This window comes from Bombina bombina, chromosome 1, assembly GCF_027579735.1.
Source record: "Bombina bombina isolate aBomBom1 chromosome 1, aBomBom1.pri, whole genome shotgun sequence".
Lineage (NCBI taxonomy): Eukaryota > Metazoa > Chordata > Amphibia > Anura > Bombinatoridae > Bombina > Bombina bombina.
The window spans coordinates 552574109-552596346 of record NC_069499.1 but is presented as its reverse complement, the minus strand read 5'-3'; the positions used below and the strand labels follow the sequence as shown (position 1 = coordinate 552596346).

The window sequence follows — 22238 nt, the reverse complement described above, 5'->3', positions numbered from 1 at the left end:
ATATAACTAATAATTACATTGTAGCTATTTTAGGATTTATATTTATTTTACAGGCAACTTTGTATTTATTTTAACTAGGTACAATAGCTATTAAATAGTTAATAACTATTTAATAGCTACCTAGTTAAAATAATTACAACATTAACTGTGAAATAAATCCTAACCTAAGTTAAAATCAAACCTAACACTACACTATCATTACATTAATTAAATAAATTAACTACAATTACCTACAATTAAATTTAATTAAATAAACTAAACTATAGTACAAAAAAACAAACACTAAATTACAGAAAATAAAAAAATAATTACAAGAAGTTTAAACTAATTACACCTAATCTAAGCCCCCTAATAAAATAAAAAACAATAACTGACTGGAATGACCCAGTGGCCAAAAAAATGGAGTGCAGCAAGAAAGCCATATTTCTGTTAACTTTACTGTGGTTCATTTATACTGCTCCAAGTTAATCCCACGGTGAAATTCCAGCTGCCTGGGACTCAATCGCCTAGATTTAGAGTTTGGCGTTAGCCGTCAAAAGCAGCGTTAAGGGGTCCTAACGCTGCTTTTTACCACCCACTGGTATTTAGAGTCAGCCAGGAAAGGGTCTACCCCTCACTTTCATTCCGCGACTTGAGGCTACCGCAGATCCCCTTACGTCAATTGCGTATCCTATCTTTTCAATGGGATTTGCCTAACGCTGGTATTTTGAGTCTTGGAAGAAGTGAGCAGTAGACCCTCTACCGACAAGACTCCTACCGCCAAAAAAAGTCAGAAGTTAAGAGCTTTATGGGCTAATGCCGGAACATATAGCTCTTAACTACTGTGCTATAAAGTACACTAACACCCATAAACTACCTATGTACCCCTAAACCGAGGCCCCCCACATCGCAAACCCTCTAATAAAATTTTTTAACCCCTAATCTGCCGACCGGACACCGCCGCCACCTATGTTATAGCTATGAACCCCTAATCTGCTGCCCCTAACATCGCCGACACCAACATTTTATTTATTAAACCCTAATCTGCCCCCCAACATCGTCACTACCTAACTACAATTATTAACCCCTAATCTGCCGACCGGACATCGCCGCCACTATAATAAATGTATTAACCCCATAAACCGCCGCACTCCCGCCTCGCAAACACTATAATAAATTTGATTAACCCCTAATCTGCCCTCCCTAACATCGCCGCCACCTACCTACAATTATTAACCACTAATCTGCCGCCCCCAACGTCGCCGCTACTATAATAAAGTTATTAACCCCTAAACCTAAGTCTAACCCTAACACCCCCTAACATAAATATAAATTAAATAAAACGAAATAATATTACTATAATTAAATAAATTAATCCTATTTAAAACTAAATACTTACCTAGAAAATAAACCATAAGATAGCTACAATATAACTAATAATTACATTGTATTTATTTTAACTAGGTACAATAGCTATTAAATAGTTAATAACTATTTAATAGCTACCTAGTTAAAATAATTAAAAAATTACCTGTGAAATAAATCCTAACCTAAGTTACAATTAAACCTAACACTACACTATCATTAAATTAATTAAATAAATTAACTACAATTAACTACAATTAAATTTAATTAAATAAACTAAACTATAGTACAAAAAAAACAAACACTAAATTACAGAAAATAAAAAAATAATTACAAGAAGTTTAAACTAATTACACCTAATCTAAGCCCCCTAATAAAATAAAAAAGCCCCCCAAAATAAAAAAATGCCCTAGCCTATTCTAAATTACAAAGTAATCAGCTCTTTTACCAGCCCTTAAAAGGGCTTTTTGCGGGGCATTGCCCCAAAGTAATCCACTCTTTTACCTGTAAAATAAAATCCAACCCCCCAACATTAAAACCCACCATCCACATACCCCTACTCTAACCCACCCAAACCCCCCTTTTAAAAAACAATATGGCGTCCCTTCAATTCCGAATGGCTGATAGGAGAAAGTGCTGTGTTTAAAATGCTGGTGCACGGTGCATACTTAAATACACATGTGAAACATCTATAGCTTTTGTTAGAACATTTTTTGCTAATACATGTAGATTACAAAAATGCTTCTTTTCAAAACAGAAATGTATCCATGTGGATTCCAGTTTTGGCTGGAATATCCCTTTAAGCTCTGTAAAAATATCACATCTACACCAAGCTTGAAATGTCTTTTTACCCATCTCTCATGCAGGGCCTTGGGGAAACTGCTGTTTTCTTGGGGTGCACAGTGTACTTTGCTATTAAAGATGCTATAAATGCAGCTCGGGCAGAAAGAGGTTTACCGAAGGAATATCCCTTTAACAGCCCAGTTGGTCCTGAAAAAATTCGCATGGCATGTACTGACCACCTAACTAACATGGTAAGTGGACACAGTTTAATGACAGTTGATACATTTTTGTGTATTTAATATAAATTAAACTAGCATTATTTATTTATGCATTTGTGAATATGTTCATTTAATAAAGTCTAAATAGCAAATAGCTAAAAATGACTTGCTTATAAATCTTCTTTACTGACAATACATTGTAGTTAGCCCTTTCTGCACCATATTTAGCTTCTGCTTATGTTCCTCTGTCATCTCAATAAATAGCATATAATACTGTAGTGATGATTACAACCATTAAAGATTTTTAGTATCATATTTACATCTTAATAATCTTTTTAGTGGCATAAGAGTCCACATGAACCTTAAGTATTTTTTATATATTTTTATTTTTTAAGGCAAAATAACTATCTTGAAATAGTTTCATGTGCTACATTAAAATGGCAAAAGCACAACTGCCTCTGACATTTTCAAAACTCTCCATACATTATGTGATGAGCTCTTATATCAGCTCTGGATTGGCTGTGGTGCTTTCAACTATATACATTAAAACATTTTTAGGAAGTAAATTTAACACACAAAATACATTTTTAAACCAATGCATAGCTTTTCCTTTAAAGCTGTTTCTTTCTATATTGTCTTGGGCCATAGTATGGGAGTCCTTGTATATCTAATCTCACCTTGTAAGAGTAAAAGTGAGCAAAGGTGATCCAGAAGAGTCTCAATGGTAGTGAGCTACCTAGAAGGATTAAGTGCTAAACTATGTTGCACAGTACAGAGCTCAATGCTTTCATACACATTTAATAATAGTGTTCCGGGCATGGTGAAAGATACATTTTACAGGCTGGGTTTAGAGTTGCTGCAGGGTCACAAGGTTAGTTCCTTGAGGATAGTGGTGCCTGTTTTATTTTTGAGTAGATTGTTAGTTTTGAGTTGGGGTTTTGCCTTTGAGTGTGTGTGTCTTTTGGGTGAAATGTTTTGAGCTGAGTGGCTATGCAGGGGTCCCTTGCTGGGAGAGGGGATTTTGGTCCTGGGTGGTTCTTGATCTGGGGTGCATGGAGGCAGATTAATGGGTTACTAAGGACTTGTAGTGTGAGGTTGTATAGATTTGGCAGCAGGGTTTGCTTCATTTCAACATCTAGCAATAGGAAATGCCACAGATGATGATTGGGTGTTCTCTTGGGGTAAATAATAGGGACAAGGACTTTCTTGGGGGAGTGGTTATTAGGGGGCTCATAGGTGTGTCATTGGGGGTGCAGGGAGTCCCTATAAAAATGTTTGTGTTATGACTGGGGCAAGAATTACCTTACTGAGTGGTGAGTGGTCATTAAAACAAGCTGGAGGGAGCTGTAAATGTTAAATTGCCACAGACTGGCTAAAGTTACTGAAATGTTGATCTACATAGTAAAAGAGACGCAACATTAAAAATAAGTAAGCATTTCTTCTTCTTAGGTAATTGTATATAATATAGTATAGTATGATATAATATAAGGGTTAAATTAGCAGAGTTACCACTGACATCAACATTATAAGTAGTTATGTTGGAATAAGCTGCAATAAATTGCTCATGAAAACATTTTCCTATTTCTGCAGCAGAATGGAACCTTTTCCTTTTTCTATTTAAGAAAATCTTTATCCAATAAAATGCTCATTGTTTAAGAAGTTAAATTAATGTTTTCTATAGAACTAGAGGAATATTATTATCTTAAAAATAACAAAATGGAAATATATGCAGAAATGTCACATCTATGGGAGCATACTACTCAAACCAAAACAAAAGGAAATAAGTAGAACCTACCAAATATGTAGGAACTAGTATGGGATTCAACATCACACAAAAACAATTCAGGAGCCACATATGGGGCTGCGGATGAGCCGGGATTTAGTTGTTCTAAGTTAACTTTTATTTATTTAAATATTAAGTACAATACTGTGCGGCCTGTGGCCTTCTCCTGTAACATGTTTGTTACCACTTTGGGCTCAACTTATTTGCTACATCAATGACGAAATAGCCTATGTGGTGAAAATATTTTTTTTATTTTTTTTTACCAAGAGGAATAACACACAAAAAGGAGGAGGTTATATAGACTGTATCGGCAAACTCTATACTTTGGTTATAATTTATATATGAAAAATAACCACTACTGTATGTTACAAAATGGAGCAGCGTCTCCAACAATATGTAAAACTAAACTATCTACAATAAAGTTGGTTCAATTTTTTTTAAAAATTAATGTTTTCTGAGTTCACTGCTTTTCAGTTGAATTGATTTACCCTGATAAATTTAATAAATATGCAGGTAGGGGCGAAACTACAGGGGGTGCAGAGGTTGCAGCTGCGACTTAAAAATTTTTTTAATTTTTTTTTCTTTTTCAAAAAAAAAAACGTTGACCTGCCACTGCCCTTCTTAGATTCTTGCACCTGGGCCCTGTGGTTTCTAGTTACGCCTCTGTATGCAGGGAGTTTATTAAAATCTTAAAGCCTCTGAGGTTTGTTATTATTTTGTTTGGTTGCCCCACAGCAAAAACATGTACATTAAGAAGAACATTTGCATTACTATTTCCTAGAACTATTTGGACCATTTAAACATTAATCATGCAAGTTAAATTATACCAAGTTTGATGCAAAAGAATATGTGAACTCTTATCACATGATAGTTACATTACATTTAATATCTTCAGTTAGAATGTTCATTTATTCCATATTGTTTTATTTAATACCCAGTGTAAAACGTGAGTAAGTTTTTTTCAATAAAACCTTCGGTACCAATAGGTAATCTTACTACCCTCAGAGGTCAGAAGGGGTTACTTTCCCTTACCTATATACCACACACACCTTCCTACGTCAGTTCAGTTTCTACCTATTTGCAATATGGAAATCTAAACTGGAGTTGTGCTACAGTCTGAAATTAATATTATTTTGCACACAGGAAGAAAAATGTTTGATTCTGCTTATTTCCGATTCCTTTCTACTGTCACTATTAATTCTCCTCTGAACCCTCTGTCTACATATTTGCTGCTCAATCTTTGCCTTTAAGCCCCTCACAATAATGTAACTCTCCCCTTTCTACCATTTATTTGTAGTAAACAAATTAGATGTTTTAAAAATAAAAAGATTAATTAAAAAAGAATGTGTGTTTAAGTGAAATACAATAGGTATGATTGTTTTTGTTGTGTGTTCTGATGTATTTGTGCATGTATGTGCATTGTGCTGCTTTTGGGAGGGGAAAAAAAAACTCTCACAATGCTTTGCTAAAGTTAGCCTGTCCATTGCCCTTTAAGAGCAAATAAGCATCTAAAAAGTCAGAGTAAAACAGTATACACATTTTTGAATGCTGTACATGTTCTCCATTTGACTGATTGCAGATTCCTTCTATGACAGTCTTTAAAAAGCAAACAAAAAAAAAACCACACACAATCAAGGACTAGAGGAACTATTCAAAAATACTAAGACCTAAAAATACTTGCACTAATAGTTTGCGCCTAGATTTAGAGTTCTGCGTTAGGGTTAAAAAGCAGCGTTAAGGGGTCCTAACACTGCTTTTTAACGCCCGCTGGTATTTTGAGTCAGGCAGGAAAGGGTCTACCGCTCACTTTCTTTCCGCGACTCGAGGCTACCGCAAATCCCCTTACGTCAATTGTGTATCCTATCTTTTCTATGGGATTTGCCTAACGCTGGTATTACGAGTCTTGGAAGAAGTGAGTGGTTCAGCCTCTACCGCCAAAACTCCAACCGCAAAAAAAAGTCAGTAGTTAAGAGTTTATGGGCTAACGCCGGAACATAAAGCTCTTAACTACTGTGCTATAAAGTACACTAACACCCATAAACTACCTATGAACCCCTAAACCGAGGCCCCCCCACATTGCAAACCCTATAATTAAATTTTTTAACCCCTAATCTTCCGACCGGACATCGCCGCCACCTACATTATAGCTATGAACCCCTAATCTGCTGCCCCTAACATCGCCGACACCTATATTATATTTATTATATTTTTTACCCCCTAATCTGCCCCCCCCCCAACGTCGCCGCCACCTACCTACACTTATTAAACCCTAATCTGCCGACCGGACATCGCCGCCACTATAATAAATGTATTAACCCCTAAACTGCCGCACTCCCGCCTCGCAAACACTATAATAAATTTTATTAACCCTTAATCTGCCCTCCCTAACATCGCCGCCACCTACCTACAATTATTAACCCCTAATCTGCCGCCCCCAACGTCGCCGCTACTATAATAAAGTTATTAACCCCTAAACCTAAGTCTAACCCTAACACCCCCCTAACTTAAATATAATTTAAATTAAACAAACTAAATTTACTATAATTAAATAAATTAATCCTATTTAAAACTAAATACTTACCTATACAATAAACCCTAATATTGCTACAATATAACTTATAGTTACATTGTAGCTATTTTAGGATTTATATTTATTTTACAGGCAACTTTGTATTTATTTTAACTAGGTACAATAGCTATTAAATAGTTAATAACTATTTAATAGCTACCTAGTTAAAATAATTACAAAATTACCTGTAAAATAAATCCTAACCTAAGTTACAAATACACCTAACACTACACTATCAATAAATTAATTTAATTAATTACCTACAATTATGTAAATTAAAATACAATTAAATAAACTAAACTATAATACAAAAAAACCCCCACTAAATTACAGAAAATAAAAAAAATTACAATAAGTTTAAACTAATTACACCTAATCTAAGCCCCCTAATAAAATAAAAAAGCCCCCCAAGATAATAAAATGCCCTACCCTATCCTAAATTACAAAGTAATCAGCTCTTTTACCAGCCCTTAAAAGGGGTTTTTGCGGGGCATTGCCCCAAAGTAATCAGCTCTTTTACCTGTAAATAAAAATACAATACCCCCCCAACATTACAACCCACCACCCACATACCCCTACTCTAAAACCCACCCAATATCCCCTTCAAAAACCTAACACTACCCCCCCTGAAGATCACCCTACGTGGAGCCATGTTCACCCAGTCGGGCCCCGATGGGCCAGAAGTGGACATCCGGAGCAGCAGAAGTCTTCATCCGATCGGGGCAGAAGAGGTCCTCCAAGCAGGAGATGTCTTCATCCAAGCGGCATCTTCAATCTTCAATCAACCGGAGTGGAACCATCTTGAATCCATCCGACGCGGAGCCATCCTCTTCTTACGATGTCCTAAGGCCGAATGAAGGTTCCTTTAAATGACATCATCCAAGATGGCGTCCCTCGATTCCGATTGGCTGATAGGATTCTATCAGCCAATCGCAATTAAGGTAGGAAAAATCTGATTGGCTGATGCAATCAGCCAATCAGATTGAAGTTCAATACGATTGGCTGATCCAATCAGCCAATCGGATTGACTTCACATTCTATTGGCTGATAGGAGCTGAACGCTGCTTTTTTGCAGGTGTTAGGTTTTTTTTTCAGCCAGCTCAGCCCCATTGTTTCCTATAGGGAAATCGTGCACAAGCACGTTTTTCCAGCTTACCGCTACCGTAAGCAACGCTGGTATTGAGGATTGAAGTGGAGCTAAATTATGCTCAATGCTCCCTTTTCTGAGGCTAACGCAGCCATTCAGACAACTCGTAATACCAGCGTTGTCTTAAGGGTGCGCTGGAAAAAAAAGGCTTGTTAGCACCGCGGGTCTTTAACCGACAAAACTCTAAATCTAGGCCTTGGTTAGTTAAGGACAAAGGTTTATCAGATATGGTACATTCTTTAAAGGTAGAAATCTTCCTTGAAATTCTGTGTCTGTTCTTTGGAATTTATCACATTATTTATTTAAGTTTATCCTTTATTATTATGGAGAATAAACACAGTGTACAATTCTCCATAATATTCTTATAGACAGTGCAGCAAAATGATCAATGGTCAATCCCACAACACTTTGGGGCAGGGGCGAAACTACAGGGGGCGCAGAGGTTGCAATTTTTTTATTTTTTTTTACAATAAAAAACATTGACCTGCCACTGCCTGCACTGCTATCATGTGAGTGGGACATGATGCTTCACTAGCGTCTCTGACTTCAGGGGTTAGTGCTTCTGTTTTACCCATTGGTGTTTATGTGTGTGTGTATGTATGTATGTGACTGTGTGTGTATTTATGCATGTATGTGTGAATGTGTATGTTTGTGGAACCAGCAAATTACAGACCTTGTTACTACAGCATGAGGGGGCGGGGGGTAAACAGTGTCACTATACAGTACCACTATATACAGTACGGGGGGGCTGGACCATGTCACAGACTACTGTGGTCACTTTATAAAGTACTGGGGCGGGTAGGGTCAGGCCAGCCATCTCACCGGCAGATTACAGACTGTGTCACTGACTCACTATATACAGTACTGGTGGGTTAAAAAGTGTAACTATATACAGTATGTCAGGGTTTTTTCCCTGTTTTGTTTGCCATGTGCTGCTGGCAGCCATTTTACTCACCTCTCTTGCTGACTATGGTGCATTGTGGGGGATGTTGCTCATTTCCTGCACTTCCTTTTATGGCCAGACTGGTGTCTCAGAATTGTGATGTCATCACTTATTATTTAAAGGACCTCTGTTCAGTGTGCTTTGCCTTTGCGTTGTCTCAGACCTGTTTGTGAGAATTCCTGTGTATTACCTGGCTGTCTGACGTCCTTCCTGGTTCCTGATCCCTGGCTTGTTCCTGACTCTGCTGTTTTCCTTGTTCCTAATTCCGGCTCATCTGACTATTCGCTTTGGCTCCTGACTCGGCTCGTCTGACTACCAGCTCTGGTTTTGACTCCTGGCTTGTTATTTGACTTGTGGACTTTTTATTATTTTTTTGTTATTAATAAAGGTGTGATTATTTTTGCACTTCTCGTCTCAGTCTGATTCCTGGCACCCTGACATTACGCAAAGGCCATGAATCCTGATGGTGCTAATAATCCACCTTTACCTGCCATAATTTCCAGGATGGATGAACAGGATCACCGCTTGGATCAATTTGCACTAGCCCTGCAAACCCTGCTGACTCGCACTGCACATTTGGACCAAAGTGCCCACAAGTTATGGCTGCTCCTGTTTCCGCTGCTGCATCTAGTCCTACCAGGAGCATTTCCGGTTCTGCACCTCTACCTCAGCGATATGGAGGTGATCCTATTCAGTGCAGAGGGTTTTTGAACCAGGTGGGCATTTACTTTGAGATGTTACCTCAGGCGTTTCCCTCTGACAGAGCTAAGGTGGGATTTCTCATCTCGTTACTCTCTGACACAGCTCTTGCCTGGGCTAATCCCTTGTGGGAGACTAATAAACCTGTGATTTCAAATTACCATGAATTTGTGGCCTCCTTTCGAAGGGTATTTGATGTTCCGGCTCGCTCCTCCTCTGCTGCTAAATGACTCATACCCATTCAGCAAGGTACAAGATGTGTTGCTCAGTATGCTATTGAGTTCCGTATGCTTGCCGCAGAGGTTGGTTGGAACAATGAAGCCCTTGTTGCCGCCTTCTTTCATGGGCTCTCTGATGCGATTAAAGACGAAGTTGCTGCCAGAGATTTACCAGAGGATCTCAAAGCATTGGTGTCTTTTTTGATCCTAATAGACATCAGACTCAGAGAGAGGCCCTCTTTCAAGGAGCGCTTGCGGAAGCCTCCTGTTCCGTTGTCTCCTACATGTTCGTTCCCACCCATGCCTCCCTCTCCTCCCATGCCTCCTTGTCCCGAGTCACCAGGTACTGCTGAGCCGATGCAGTTGGGATTCATGCGTCTCCCCACGGCGGAGAGGGCCTTTAGGAGGAGGGATGGGCTCTGCCTCTATTGTGGGTTACAGGGCCACCTTTTGAAGTCTTGTCCTACACGGCCGGGAAACGCTCACACCTAAGGTCCTGTCGGGGGCAGACCTTGGGTGGTTTATCCTCGTCCCCGGAACCGCTTAAGGAGAAACCTTTGGTCACGGTTGTCCTTTCCTGGGTGTACTCCTCCATAGTCACCCAGGCTCTTGTTGACTCCGGTGCTACGGGCTATTTCATTGACAGTGCTTTGTATCAAAGCACTCCATTCCTGTTTTGCCTTGGTCCGTTCCACTTGCTATTGATGCCATTGATGGCAGGCCCCTTCAGCCCGCACTCGTTACTCATGAAACTGCTCCGTTGTCCATGCCTGTTGGGGCTCTCCATTTTGAAACCCTCCAGTTCCAGGTGAAAAACTCTCCGCATTTTCCGGTTGTTCTGGGTTATCCCCGGCTCCAAAAGCACAATCCCAGTCTCGACTGGCGCAGGTCCAAAATTTTGTTGTGGTCCCTGCAATGTATTTCCACTTGTCTTCGGAAACCAGTTAAAGTCTTGTGCACTTATTTGGTATCTCAATTGCCAGAGGAGTACCGAGAGTTCCTAGATGTTTTTGACAAGGTGCGTGCCGGTACGTTGCCTCCTTACCGGTCTTACGATTGTTTCATAGACCTGCAACCTGCAGCCATTCCTCCTCGGGGACGGGTTTAACCTCTGTCTGTTGCAGAGAATTGTGCTATGGAGGAGTATGTTGCTGATGCTCTGTCACAGGGGATCATCCGCAAATCCTGCTCTCCTGCAGGGGCTGGCTTCTTCTTTGTGAAGAAAAAGGGTGGCGAGTTAAGACCATGCATCGATTATAGGGGTCTTAATCGTCTTACCATTAAGAATGCTTATCCTATTCCGCTCATTACGGAACTCTTTGACCGCCTCAAGGGAGCTACTGTCTTTACTAAACTTGATTTGAGAGGAGCGTACAATCTCGTTAGGATCAAGGAGGGCCACGAATAAAAAACAGTGTTTAACACCAGGAGCTGACATTATGAGTATCTTGTAATGCCCTTTGGCCTATGTAATGTTCCTGCTGTTTTCCAGGAATTTATTAATAATGTCCTATGAGATATGTTGCAACAGTGTGTTGTGGTGTACTTAGACGAAATCCTCATACACTCACCCACACTTGAGGCTCATCATTCTGATGTTACACGGGTTCTTCAGAGACTACGTGAGAATGGCCTGTTTTGTAAACTCGAGAAATGTGAGTTCCATCAGACTCAAGTAACCTTCCTAGGTTATGTTATCTTCGTTGCAGGGTTCTCCATGGATCCTGACAAGTTATCTGCAGTTCTGCAGTGGCCTCGCCCAGTTGGTCTTCGGTCTATTCAATGTTTTTTGGGGTTCTCCAATTACTATAGAAAGTTTATTAAAAACGTTTCTTCCTTGGTCAAACGTATCACAGACATGACCCGTAAAGAGAATGATCCACTCCATTGGTCACCTACTGCCATTAAGGCCTTTGATAGTCTTAAGACTGCCTTTGCTGCCGCTCCAGTTCTGGCTCATTCTAACCCTGTCCTGCCTTTCGTTCTTGAGGTCGATGCGTCTGAGACTGGAGTAGGTGCCCTCTTGTCTCAATGTCCTATGCCTGACGGTTCCTTGCATCTGTGTGGTTTCTTCTCTAAGAAATTGTCTCCAGCGGAGTGCAATTATGAAATTGGCGACAGGGAATTACTTGCCATAATTTTTGGCACTCAAGGAATGGAGGCATCTTCTCGAGGGTACTAGCATGCCAGTGCTCATTCTTACTGACCTCAAGAATTTAACTTATCTATCTGAAGCAAAACGTTTGTCGCCCCGACAGGCCAGATGGGCGCTATTTTTGTCTCGGTTTAATTATGTGGTCTCCTACCTGCCTGGTAGTAAGAATGTTAGGGCTGATGCCCTCTCTCAACAATTTTCGCTTCTGTCTAAGGAGGAGTCTGTAACTACTCCTGTTATACCTCCTGACCATATTTTAGCTACCATACGTACTAATTTGACTTCTCCCTTGGGGAAGGAGATCCTGGCTGCACAAACCAATGCACCTCCTGAGAAACCTAGTGGTAAGTGTTTTGTTCCTGAGAATCTTTGAACTAAACTTTTGCACACTTACCACTATCCTAAAGCCGCAGGTCACCCAGGCAAGAACCAAATGATTTGGTCTGTCACTCGACAATTCTGGTGGCCAGCTCTTCGTTCTGATGTTGCTGCGTATGTTGCCTCCTGCTCAGTTTGTGCACAGAATAAGACTCCTCGACATCTTCCTGTGGGTCTTCTTCAACCTATTGCTAATGGTGAGCGTCATTGGACACATCTTTCTATGGACTTTATTGTCGAGCTTCCTGTTTCCAATGGCAATACTGTTATCCTTATGGCGATTGACCGTTTTTCTAAAATGTTACATTGCATTCCCTTGATGAAGTTGCCTACCGCTCAGGAGCTTGCTTAAATTTTTGCCCGGGAGGTCTTCCATTTACATGGGTTACCCAAGGAGATAGCGTCGGACCAGGGTAGCCAGTTTGTCTCCAGATTTTGGCGTTCCATTTGTGCTCAAATGGGGATCCAGCTTTCCTTCTCCTCTGCATATCACCCTCAATCTAATGGGGCTGCGGAACGGTCTAATCAAGCTCTGGAAAAGTTCCTCCGTTGCTATGTCTCAAATCACCACAATAATTGGTCTGAACTGTTACCTTGGGCAGAGTTTGCTCGTAATAGTGCTATTAATTAATGCTTCCTCCAAGTTATCCCCGTTCATGGCGATTATGGGTTTCAACCATCCTTGTTGCCCGATTCATTCATGTCTCAGGGTATTCCGGCTTTGGAGGAGCATCTCCGGCAATTCCGTTCCACGTGGGTGCAGATTCAGGATTGCCTTCATCGTTCTATGCAGCGCTAAAAGTTCAAGGCTGATTGTAGGCATCTGCTCGCTCCTTCCTACCAGGTTGGTGAGAGAGTTTGGCTGTCCTCCCGCAACTTGAACCTTCGTGTGCCTTCCAATAAACTGGCTCCCCGTTATGTTGGTCCTTTTCGAATACTCCAACGGGTCAATCTTGTGGCCTACGCTCTTGACCTTCCTCCTGCAATGCGCATCTCCAATGTTTTTCATGTCTCCCTCTTGAAACCATTGGTTTTTAATCGGTTTACCACTGTGTTGCCTCGTCCCCATCCTATCTTTGTTGACAACCATGAGGAGTATGAGGTCAGCAGCATTATTGACTCTCGTATGTCCAGGGGCCGTGTACAGTATTTGGTTCACTGGAGGGGCTACGTCCGGAGGAGCATTCTTGGGTTCCCTCCTCTGATGTTCATGCTCCCGCCCACCTCTGTGCCTTCCATGCCCGTTTCCCCAATAAGCCTTTTGTCCTCCCACGGGGGAGGGGCCATTGAGGGGAGGGTAACGTCAGGGTTTTTTCCCTGTTTTGTTTGCCAAAGGACCTCTGTTCAGTATGCTTTGCCTTTGCGTTGTCTCAGACCTGTTTGTGAGAGTTCCTGTGTATTACCTGGCTGTCTGACATCCTTCCTGGTTCCTGATCCCTGGCTTGTTCCTGCCTCTGCTGTTTTCCTTGTTCCTGATTCTGGCTCATCTGACTATTCGCTTTGGCTCCTGACTCGGCTCGTCTGACTACCAGCTCTGGTTTTGACTCCTGGCTTGTTATTTGACTTGTGGACTTTTTATTATTTTTTTGTTATTAATAAAGGTGTGATTATTTTTGCACTTCTCGTCTCAGTCTGATTCTTGGCACCCTGACACAGTAATATGGGGTCAGACCATCTCACAGACTGTGGGCACAGGGTACCTCCTTTTGCAGACATGTACTCTGATTAACATTTTTTTCTGTGTTAAATGTAAAAAAAAAAGATATGTATCAAATTCACTTTTTTGGGGGGGGTTGGGGGGGCCTTCTTAGATTCTTGCACCTGGGCTCTGTGGTTTCTAGTTACGCCTCTGATTTGGGGTCTATGTCTGGTTCTTCATACACTGCAACATCATCCCTTCGAACGAATACAAAAAGTGATTTTAAAGTTATAATTTTAAGACTATTCTGCTTGTGGCATTTCAGTGCTGTGTGCTGTTTATAACACTCATTTATCAGAATAAAGTTGTTTCCAGCAATTCTCATTAACTTCTGATTAGGTACTATCCTCTTAGTATATTATAAAATTGTGATTTTGTTATTCCGTTCAAATCTGAAGTATGATCATGATACTGTACTTAAGCTTGGTGTTGACTGAGCTCACAGGTACACAGGTTACTAAACATAGCAGGAATACTGATCATCATTTTGTCTTCAATTCTTGTGTCAAAAAGGATATGAAATCTTATGAGGTTCCTTTGTTTTTCTATGTGATCCCTATGATTTATGAGGTTAGGAAGCTGGTTGTTTTAAAGGTATGTGCTTATTTCTTATGGCTTCATACAACCATAGTTCATAGTATTTATTATACTACCCTTGTCATAATAAGTTAAGCTTTGGTACTGGTCCCCTAGTCCTACAAGTCCTAGTCCTACAAGACAGTGAGAAAATATCAGATGCAAACTTACTGGTAAATATACTTTCACACACCTGTGATGGATGTCAATGTTATAAACAATTCATTATTGTGCTGTTTTGCATGATTTCTTCTCCAACTTATTAGAGGAGATTTACCTACTCACAGAGCTCTAAGACCATATACCCAAAATTGCTACATATGGTTTACTTTTTTTTTTAACTATGAAACAGCTTAGTACAATGTAATATATTCTCTATTGAGATGATGCAAGCCACACTTTTGCAGTTAATTGATAAGAGGTAATTGTAGTCAAAGCTGCAGCAGGAAAAAAACTTTTATATGTTATGGGCTCTCTCTGCCACCCTCAACCCAACAATGGGCTAGATTCCGAGCGGCGCGCCAGCTGTTGCGCTCAAGTGATAATGGTTTTATCGTGGCTCTTTGCGTGCATCGGAAATAGTGAGCGTATTAGAAGTTGAAAGGAAATGCGTTTGCTTGAGCGCAATTTAATTTAAGGCACATAGGGATATCGCAACCTCAGAGCTCAGAAGTGTTACACACGACTAAAAAGTTGCACAAAACAAATTAAAATTACATATACAAGTACAGTTGCGCTTTATATATGTATTTACTGACATATATACACATTTAAACACATAAATATATATGTATACATATATAGACATATATATTATTGCATTGGAGCCCTTTGCAGTCAAGTAACTGAAAACATGAAAAATCATATTTATGCAATATTCATATTTTATAAAGTGTTTATGTATTTACAGAAAATATTTCACATTCCAATGCTATTCACATAAGGGAATATGTTCTAAGTATTTTAAATAGATATTCCGATACATATCTGTATATATCTATACCTATGTATAATTATATAACAGTATATATAAATATATATATATATATATATATATATATATATATATATATATATATATATATATATATATATATATATACACATATACAGTGGGTATTGAAAAGAATCACCCCCTTGAAAATAATTACATTTTGTTGCTTTTCAGCCTGAAATAAAGACAGACACAGTTTTTGTTTATCCAATTGTAAATACTCAGTGTAACTTATAACATCCTAGTGAAAGATATAACGCCAACATGTCAGGCAAAAATAAAGACAATTCAAAAACAGAATCACTGATTTGGAAAAAGGATCACCCCCTTGTGTCAGTATTTTGTTGAACCACCTTTTGCTTTAATTACAGCCTTTAGTCTGTTAGGATATGTCTCTACTAACTTTGCAGAAATGCTCCAGTTCCGTTACATTTGAAGGTGACCGTTTGTGGACTGCAGTCTTCAAGTCATGCCACAGATATTTAATGGGGTTAAAGTCTGGGCTCTGAGTAGGCCATGCAAGGACAGTCACCCTTTTCTCCTTCAACCACTGTGTGGTCATTTTTGCTGTGTGCTTTGGGTCATTGTCATGTTGGAAGGTAAACCTTCCCATTGACAACTTCCTGGCAGAGGGCAGCAGATTTTCCTCAAAAATTTGATGGTATTTTGCCCCATCCATTATAACATCCATCCTGACAAGTGCTCCAGTGTCTGCTGCAGAGAAACACCTCATAACAGGATATTACCACCTCTATGCTTTATAGGTATGGTGTTATTTGGATGGTGAGATGTATTGGATTTCCTCCAGACATATCATTTGGTTTTGAGGCCAAATAATTCAATTTTAGTCTCATCTGACCATAACACCTTTTTCCTTGTAGCCTCAGAATATCCTAGATGTGTTATGGCAAAGCTCAGTCGTGACTGCATGTGACCTTTCTTGAGGAGTGGCTTTTTTCTTGCAACCCTCCCACACAATGACCACTCTTTGTCATAAATTCCTGCAACTGCATCAGAGTTGCTGTGGGCCTCTTGGTAGCTCTCTGACCAGTTTCCTCCTGGCTCTTTCATCCAGTTTGGAGCAATGTCCTGATCTAGAGAGGGCCTCTGTTGTACCAAATACCTTCCACTTTTTAATAATAGACTTCACTAGGCATTGATAAAGCCTTTGAAATGTTATCTCCTGACTTGTGCCTGTCGACAACATTATCCCAGAGAGCTATTGACAGTGCCTTGCCACCCATAGTTGATTGTTTACTTCAGTTGCACTACCAGGGACTGAGATGCTCCAGGAAAGTTCTTTTCATGCTGAGCTAATCAATATGCCCACAGCTGATCACAGTTGAAGGTCGAATGGCTTTGTGTGTGCCGTTGAGAAGGTGATTAGCTACACCTGATTGAGTTTACAAGTAATTTTAGGAGGGGGTGATCCTTTTTCCAACTCAGTGATTCTGTTTTTGAATTGACTTTATTTTTGCCTGACATATTGGTGTTCTATTTTTTACTTGGATGTTAAAAGTTGTACTGAATAATTACAACTGGATAAACAAAAACTATGTCTGTCTTTATTTCAGGCTGCAAAGCAACAAAATGTGATTATTTTCAAAGGGGTGATTCTTTTCAATGCCCACTGTGTGTGTATATATATATATATATATATATATATATATATATATATATAGATAGATAGATAGATAGATAGATAGATATAGGTATAAATATATATTTTACTAAAAATAGAAATATGTATTTAGGAATACATTGAACATATTCTGCTATGTGAGAAACTTTATGTGAAATAATACTTCATGTCGGGTTAGCTCACTTGGTTAAATGCTATCAAATTTGCGCAACTTGTTGGGTGTCAGTTTTTTTTATTTTTTATTTTTTTGCGCCCCATTGAAATGTATGGGGAATAAGTTAACACAATCGAGATATTCTTATTTCGGCTTTTTGCATGCGTCGGGTTAGCGCACAAGTGAAAACTTTTAACTTTCAAATTGTAATATGCACGCAGTGCATGCAAAAAGCTTACTTCTAACGGAGTTAACATGCCAGTGGGAGTAAGAAATAACGCCCCACTTGGGGGTGTGTCAGAGCAGCGGCCATAACTGGTCACAGATCTAGTAACTCCTGATGGCATTCGGATAATCAGCCGATTATCTATTTTTTGGTCAAACATCGTCACTCACAGATCACTATACCTACTCTATGATTCCATACTGCATCAAACTCAGTTGATTTTGTGCAGATCGCATGAGCCAAAGCATCAATCCGGACTGCTAGTAAACCTAGATGGTGACCTAGCAATATAATTTACAACAACCCCCCCCCCGTTTATCCGGGTAGTGCAGGACTACTCTACTACTGCTTTGAAATGGAGGAGTACCATACAAGCTTACTTACCTTACTTGCAGCTCTCTACACTAAAATAGAAAGGAGTTTTGGTGACCTTATTGCTACAGCTAAAGGTGACTATGTTGAACAGGATGCCGGACAATCAGTACATTGTAGTTCAGTCGCATCCACGTTCCCTGAAATCCAACCTGTTGCAAACCGGATCCCTGCACCCCGGATGGAGGCATCCAGTTGTGGGTTCCTACCACTCGAAAAGATGAAAGCAATCCCGCAGAGGAATATGTATGTGACCACGTGTCTGCTCTCACTGAGCTTGCGATTCCCAGTGCAGTCTCAAAAGATACCTTTTTTGCCTATGGTCCCTGACGGGGGAGATGCGGCTGACTCCCATGACTGGGTTCCAGAATAGGTTTGTTATATCCCTCCAACTGGAAGATCTGCACTGACAGCGCTGATGAAAGGGTGACCAGGAGCTATATCCCTTGATGCATCAGAGCGCTTACTACCTTTGATAGCCCTGGACATACCACAATCAGGCTGCAAGGACACAGATATCTGCTACAATATGCAGAATGGGAACCGCTCCTGTGTGGGGTAAGATGGAGAACTTTATTAACGCACAAAGTAAGCCTGCACATGGTTAATTGGACTCAAGACTAATGGATTCTCTTCACCCTTGGGAACTACCAGAGTTAGGATCCGTGGAACTGTGTTTGTTATATTTTTCCCTGTTATATGCTGTTAACTCTCGTTAATCTTTGTAATTTGACCTAATAGTTGGCATTTTTCTTGCTAGCAGTAATTATCATGATATCTACGTCTTTCAGAGGATAGGCCTGTATAACCCACCTAAGAGTCCACCCCACATGCCCCTTATGAGAAGTCAATTACATGTGTTCTTAAGCTTCCGTGTTAAAATCTGCAATTGTACTACTGCAATATCATTGCAAATCTACATTACGTGTTAGTAATGGTTAAACATAAATAGTGTACTGTAAGATATTATGTTGGCATGTGAAGAGTTTTCAGAAGCATTGCCTGATGATCCCTCATAGGACCATATATGAAAATCTATATTGTTTTTTTCCATATGCTGAAGACAATCTCGTAGACTCCTAAGGTATTTTAAAGATATGATATGTGATTTGGACTATATTTACTGCTTAGTTAACACTCAGGAATACCTATTATTCCTAATTTATTATTAGAGTTTCCCCTCTATTCTTCTTCAGAAGACACACCTATATGCAACATGCAGCTTAGTTAATTGAGAGGTAGATTTAGTACTCATTAAACTTATCTAAAGGCTTAGATCGGCCATATCTATTTCTAGCAGACAAAGTGTGACCTTTCTACAGTGTACAGATTAGTAATCATACCTAACCTGCAAGTATATTATATGCTACTACTCCTCCTACCCACTGTCAAGGCTATTCAATTTTCACAATAAGTTAATAAAGGTCCAGGGGTAACCGTTTGTACCATTGCATTCCCTCTGGATACAATTCTAGATTGTATGGGTCCTTAAGCGGCTCGTAGTATGAGAAGGATTTGTAAACATTGAAATATTTTTTCATTTATATACTGCACTACTTCAAGCGGTGCTTACCCGCTGAATATTAAACTATGACTTACTAACACCTTCATACTATAGGGAGCAAAAGTGGCCCCATCATAATATATATTTAAACATATACCTATATCATTGCTCTATATTTTCTCAACTCTCCTCTCTTAGATATATAAGTTTGTTCTGGGTCCAAAAGGGACCTCCTTTGTACTTTGGAGAGTATATAATAGAAAATGGAGATTTCATACCTATATGTCCATTACATCAGTTCTCACAAGTACATTTCATTATATTTGTAACTTGTTGTTTAAAGTATTTACTGCATACTTATTCCTCTTGATGGTCTGGTCATAATTTGTACTTTTGTATCTTATTCTCCTTTTTACTGTGAGTGAATATGCTTACTATGTTGTTACCGCTAATAATCTCTATAAAATATTATAACAAAAAAAAAAATAATGCTCCACTCGAAATCTAGCCCTACGAGGCTGATTTCTGCTACTGCCTTTTGTTTAGGGTTTTATCAAGCAAAACCAGCTATTTCAAATGACAAAATAAAGGTAAATGTGCTATATTTAAACAATTAAATACACTCCTGCAAGTTAAATTTATCTCTAGGGAACACATTAAAGGGGAGGAAAAAAATTTACAATTTCCCTTTATGTAATGTTTAAGGTTGATAGTGACCTTTTTTGTCTCTTCATATTTTCAGATTAAAAAAGAAAAACCTGGATCCTATGTTCCCTGGTCTGTGGATGTGTCTAAATAACGCTTTTTGTACAATCCAACTTGGAAAACCGGGAATGACCTTGATTCAATAAAGCTTGCTGGATATGCAAGCAAACCTAATGATGATATATGGAAAATAACTCACAGGGAATAACACTGTTTGACACAGAAGCACAAATCACTGCTAAAAACTCTGTGTTGAAGCAAATATAAATTGTTATGTGATGTTCTCAGAGAAATTTCTGCCAGTACTTAAGATGGCAGTGACAATTGTGAAGTGGGGGAGGGAAAAGAGCTGTTTGAGGGGGGTCAGGGAGGGATCAGGGGGTAGGATGTGTTAGGTGGGAGGCTGATTTCTACACTAAAGCTAAAATTAACCCTACAAGCTACCTAATTAACTCCGTAACTGCATAATACAAGTGTGGTGCGCAGCAGCATTTAGCGGCCTTCTAATTACCAAAAAGCAATGCCAAAACCATATATGTCTGCTATTTCTGAACAAAGGGGATCCCAGAGAAGCATTTACAACCATTTGTGCCATAATTGCACAAGCTGTTTTAAATAATTTCAGTAAGAAACCTAAAGTTTGTGAAAAAGTTTTTGAAAAAGTTGCCGCTTTTTTTTTTTTATTTGAACGCATTTATCGGTGAAATGGTGGCATGAAATATACCAAAATGGGCCTAGATCAATACTTTGGGTTGTCTACTAAAACAATATATGCATGTGAAGGGTTATTCAGGGATTCCTGACAGATATCAGTGTTACAATGTAACTATTGCTAATTTTGAAAATAAAATGGTTTAGAAATAGCAAAGTGCTACTTGTACTTAACGTATTGCCCTATAACTTGCAAAAAAAAAAACAAATAACATGTAAACAATGGGTATTTATAAACTCAGAACAAAATTTAGAAACTATTTAGCATGGGTGTTTTTTGGTGGCTGTAGATGTTTAACAGATTTTGGGGGTCAAAGTTAGAAAAAGTGTGTTTTTTCTATTTTTTCCATCAAATTTTAGAAAAAAAATTATAGTAAATTATAAGATATGATGGAAATAATGGTATCTTTAGAAAGTTAATTTAATGGCAAGAGAAACGGTATATAATATGCGTGGGTAAAGCAGAAATGTAAAAATAGCCCTGGCCCTTAAAGAAATAATAAACGCACATTTTTTCTTTAATGATTCAGATAGAGCATGCACTTTTAAGCAACTTTCTAATTTACTCCTATTATCAATTTTTCTTCGTTCTCTTGCTATCTTTATTTAAAAAGCAGGAATGTGAAGCATAGGAGCCGACCCATTTTTAATTGAGAACCCGGGTTATGATTGCTTATTGGTGGGTAAATGTCAGCCTCCAATAAGCAAGCGCTATCCTTGGTGCTTAACCTAAAATGGGCTGGCTGCTAAGATTTACATAAATGATTTTCAAATAAAGATAACAATATAGCATAGAAAAATTGATAATAGGACTAAATTAGAAAATTGATTAACATTGCATGCTCTATCTGAATCATGAAAGAAAAAATGTGGGTTCAGTGTCCCTTTAACGGTAAGAAAATTGAAAAATGCTCTGGTTACATGAATCTTGGTCAATATGTTTTCTTTTGCTGTTTTTATGTCAAATTAGCAATGAATATTAGTTTAATACTTCTTCTAAATCTTTGGACTAAAACACAATTTATATAAATTCTGTATCATCAAAGAAATAACTTGTAGCAGCCTTTATCTTTGTGATATACGAGAATTTATTGCTAAACTGTATTTCTTGGTTCAATAAAAATGCTTCATATGTGATCTTATTGTCGTGACATTTATTTATGGGGTTTTTTTCTATTAGGATATTAAATGTTTTGCCTTTTTTGACACAATGGGGTCTATCTATCAAGCTCCGTATGGGCTTAAAGACCGCTGCTCCATAACCTGTCCGCCTGCTCTGAGGAGGCTGACAGACATCGCCGCAATTCAACCTGATCGAATACGATCGGGTTGATTGACACCCCCTGCTAGCGGCCGATTGGCAGCGAAACTGCAGGGGGCGGCGTTGCACCAGCAGTTCACAATAGCTGCTGGTGCAA

The 22238-nt window shown here is 39.1% G+C and overlaps 1 protein-coding gene across 1 annotated transcript in view; it reads left to right on the top strand.

Annotated features, from left to right (window-relative positions):
- LOC128645612 (aldehyde oxidase 1-like) overlaps positions 1-21957 on the top strand; it is a 365796-nt gene extending 343839 nt beyond the window's left edge. The window contains exons 34-35 of the mRNA XM_053698719.1: positions 2211-2378; positions 20147-21957. Of these exons, the coding sequence (XP_053554694.1) occupies positions 2211-2378; positions 20147-20203 (225 nt within the window). The 3' untranslated portion in view covers positions 20204-21957. The remainder of the gene's footprint in view (positions 1-2210; positions 2379-20146) is intronic.
- Positions 21958-22238: the final 281 nt, after the last annotated feature.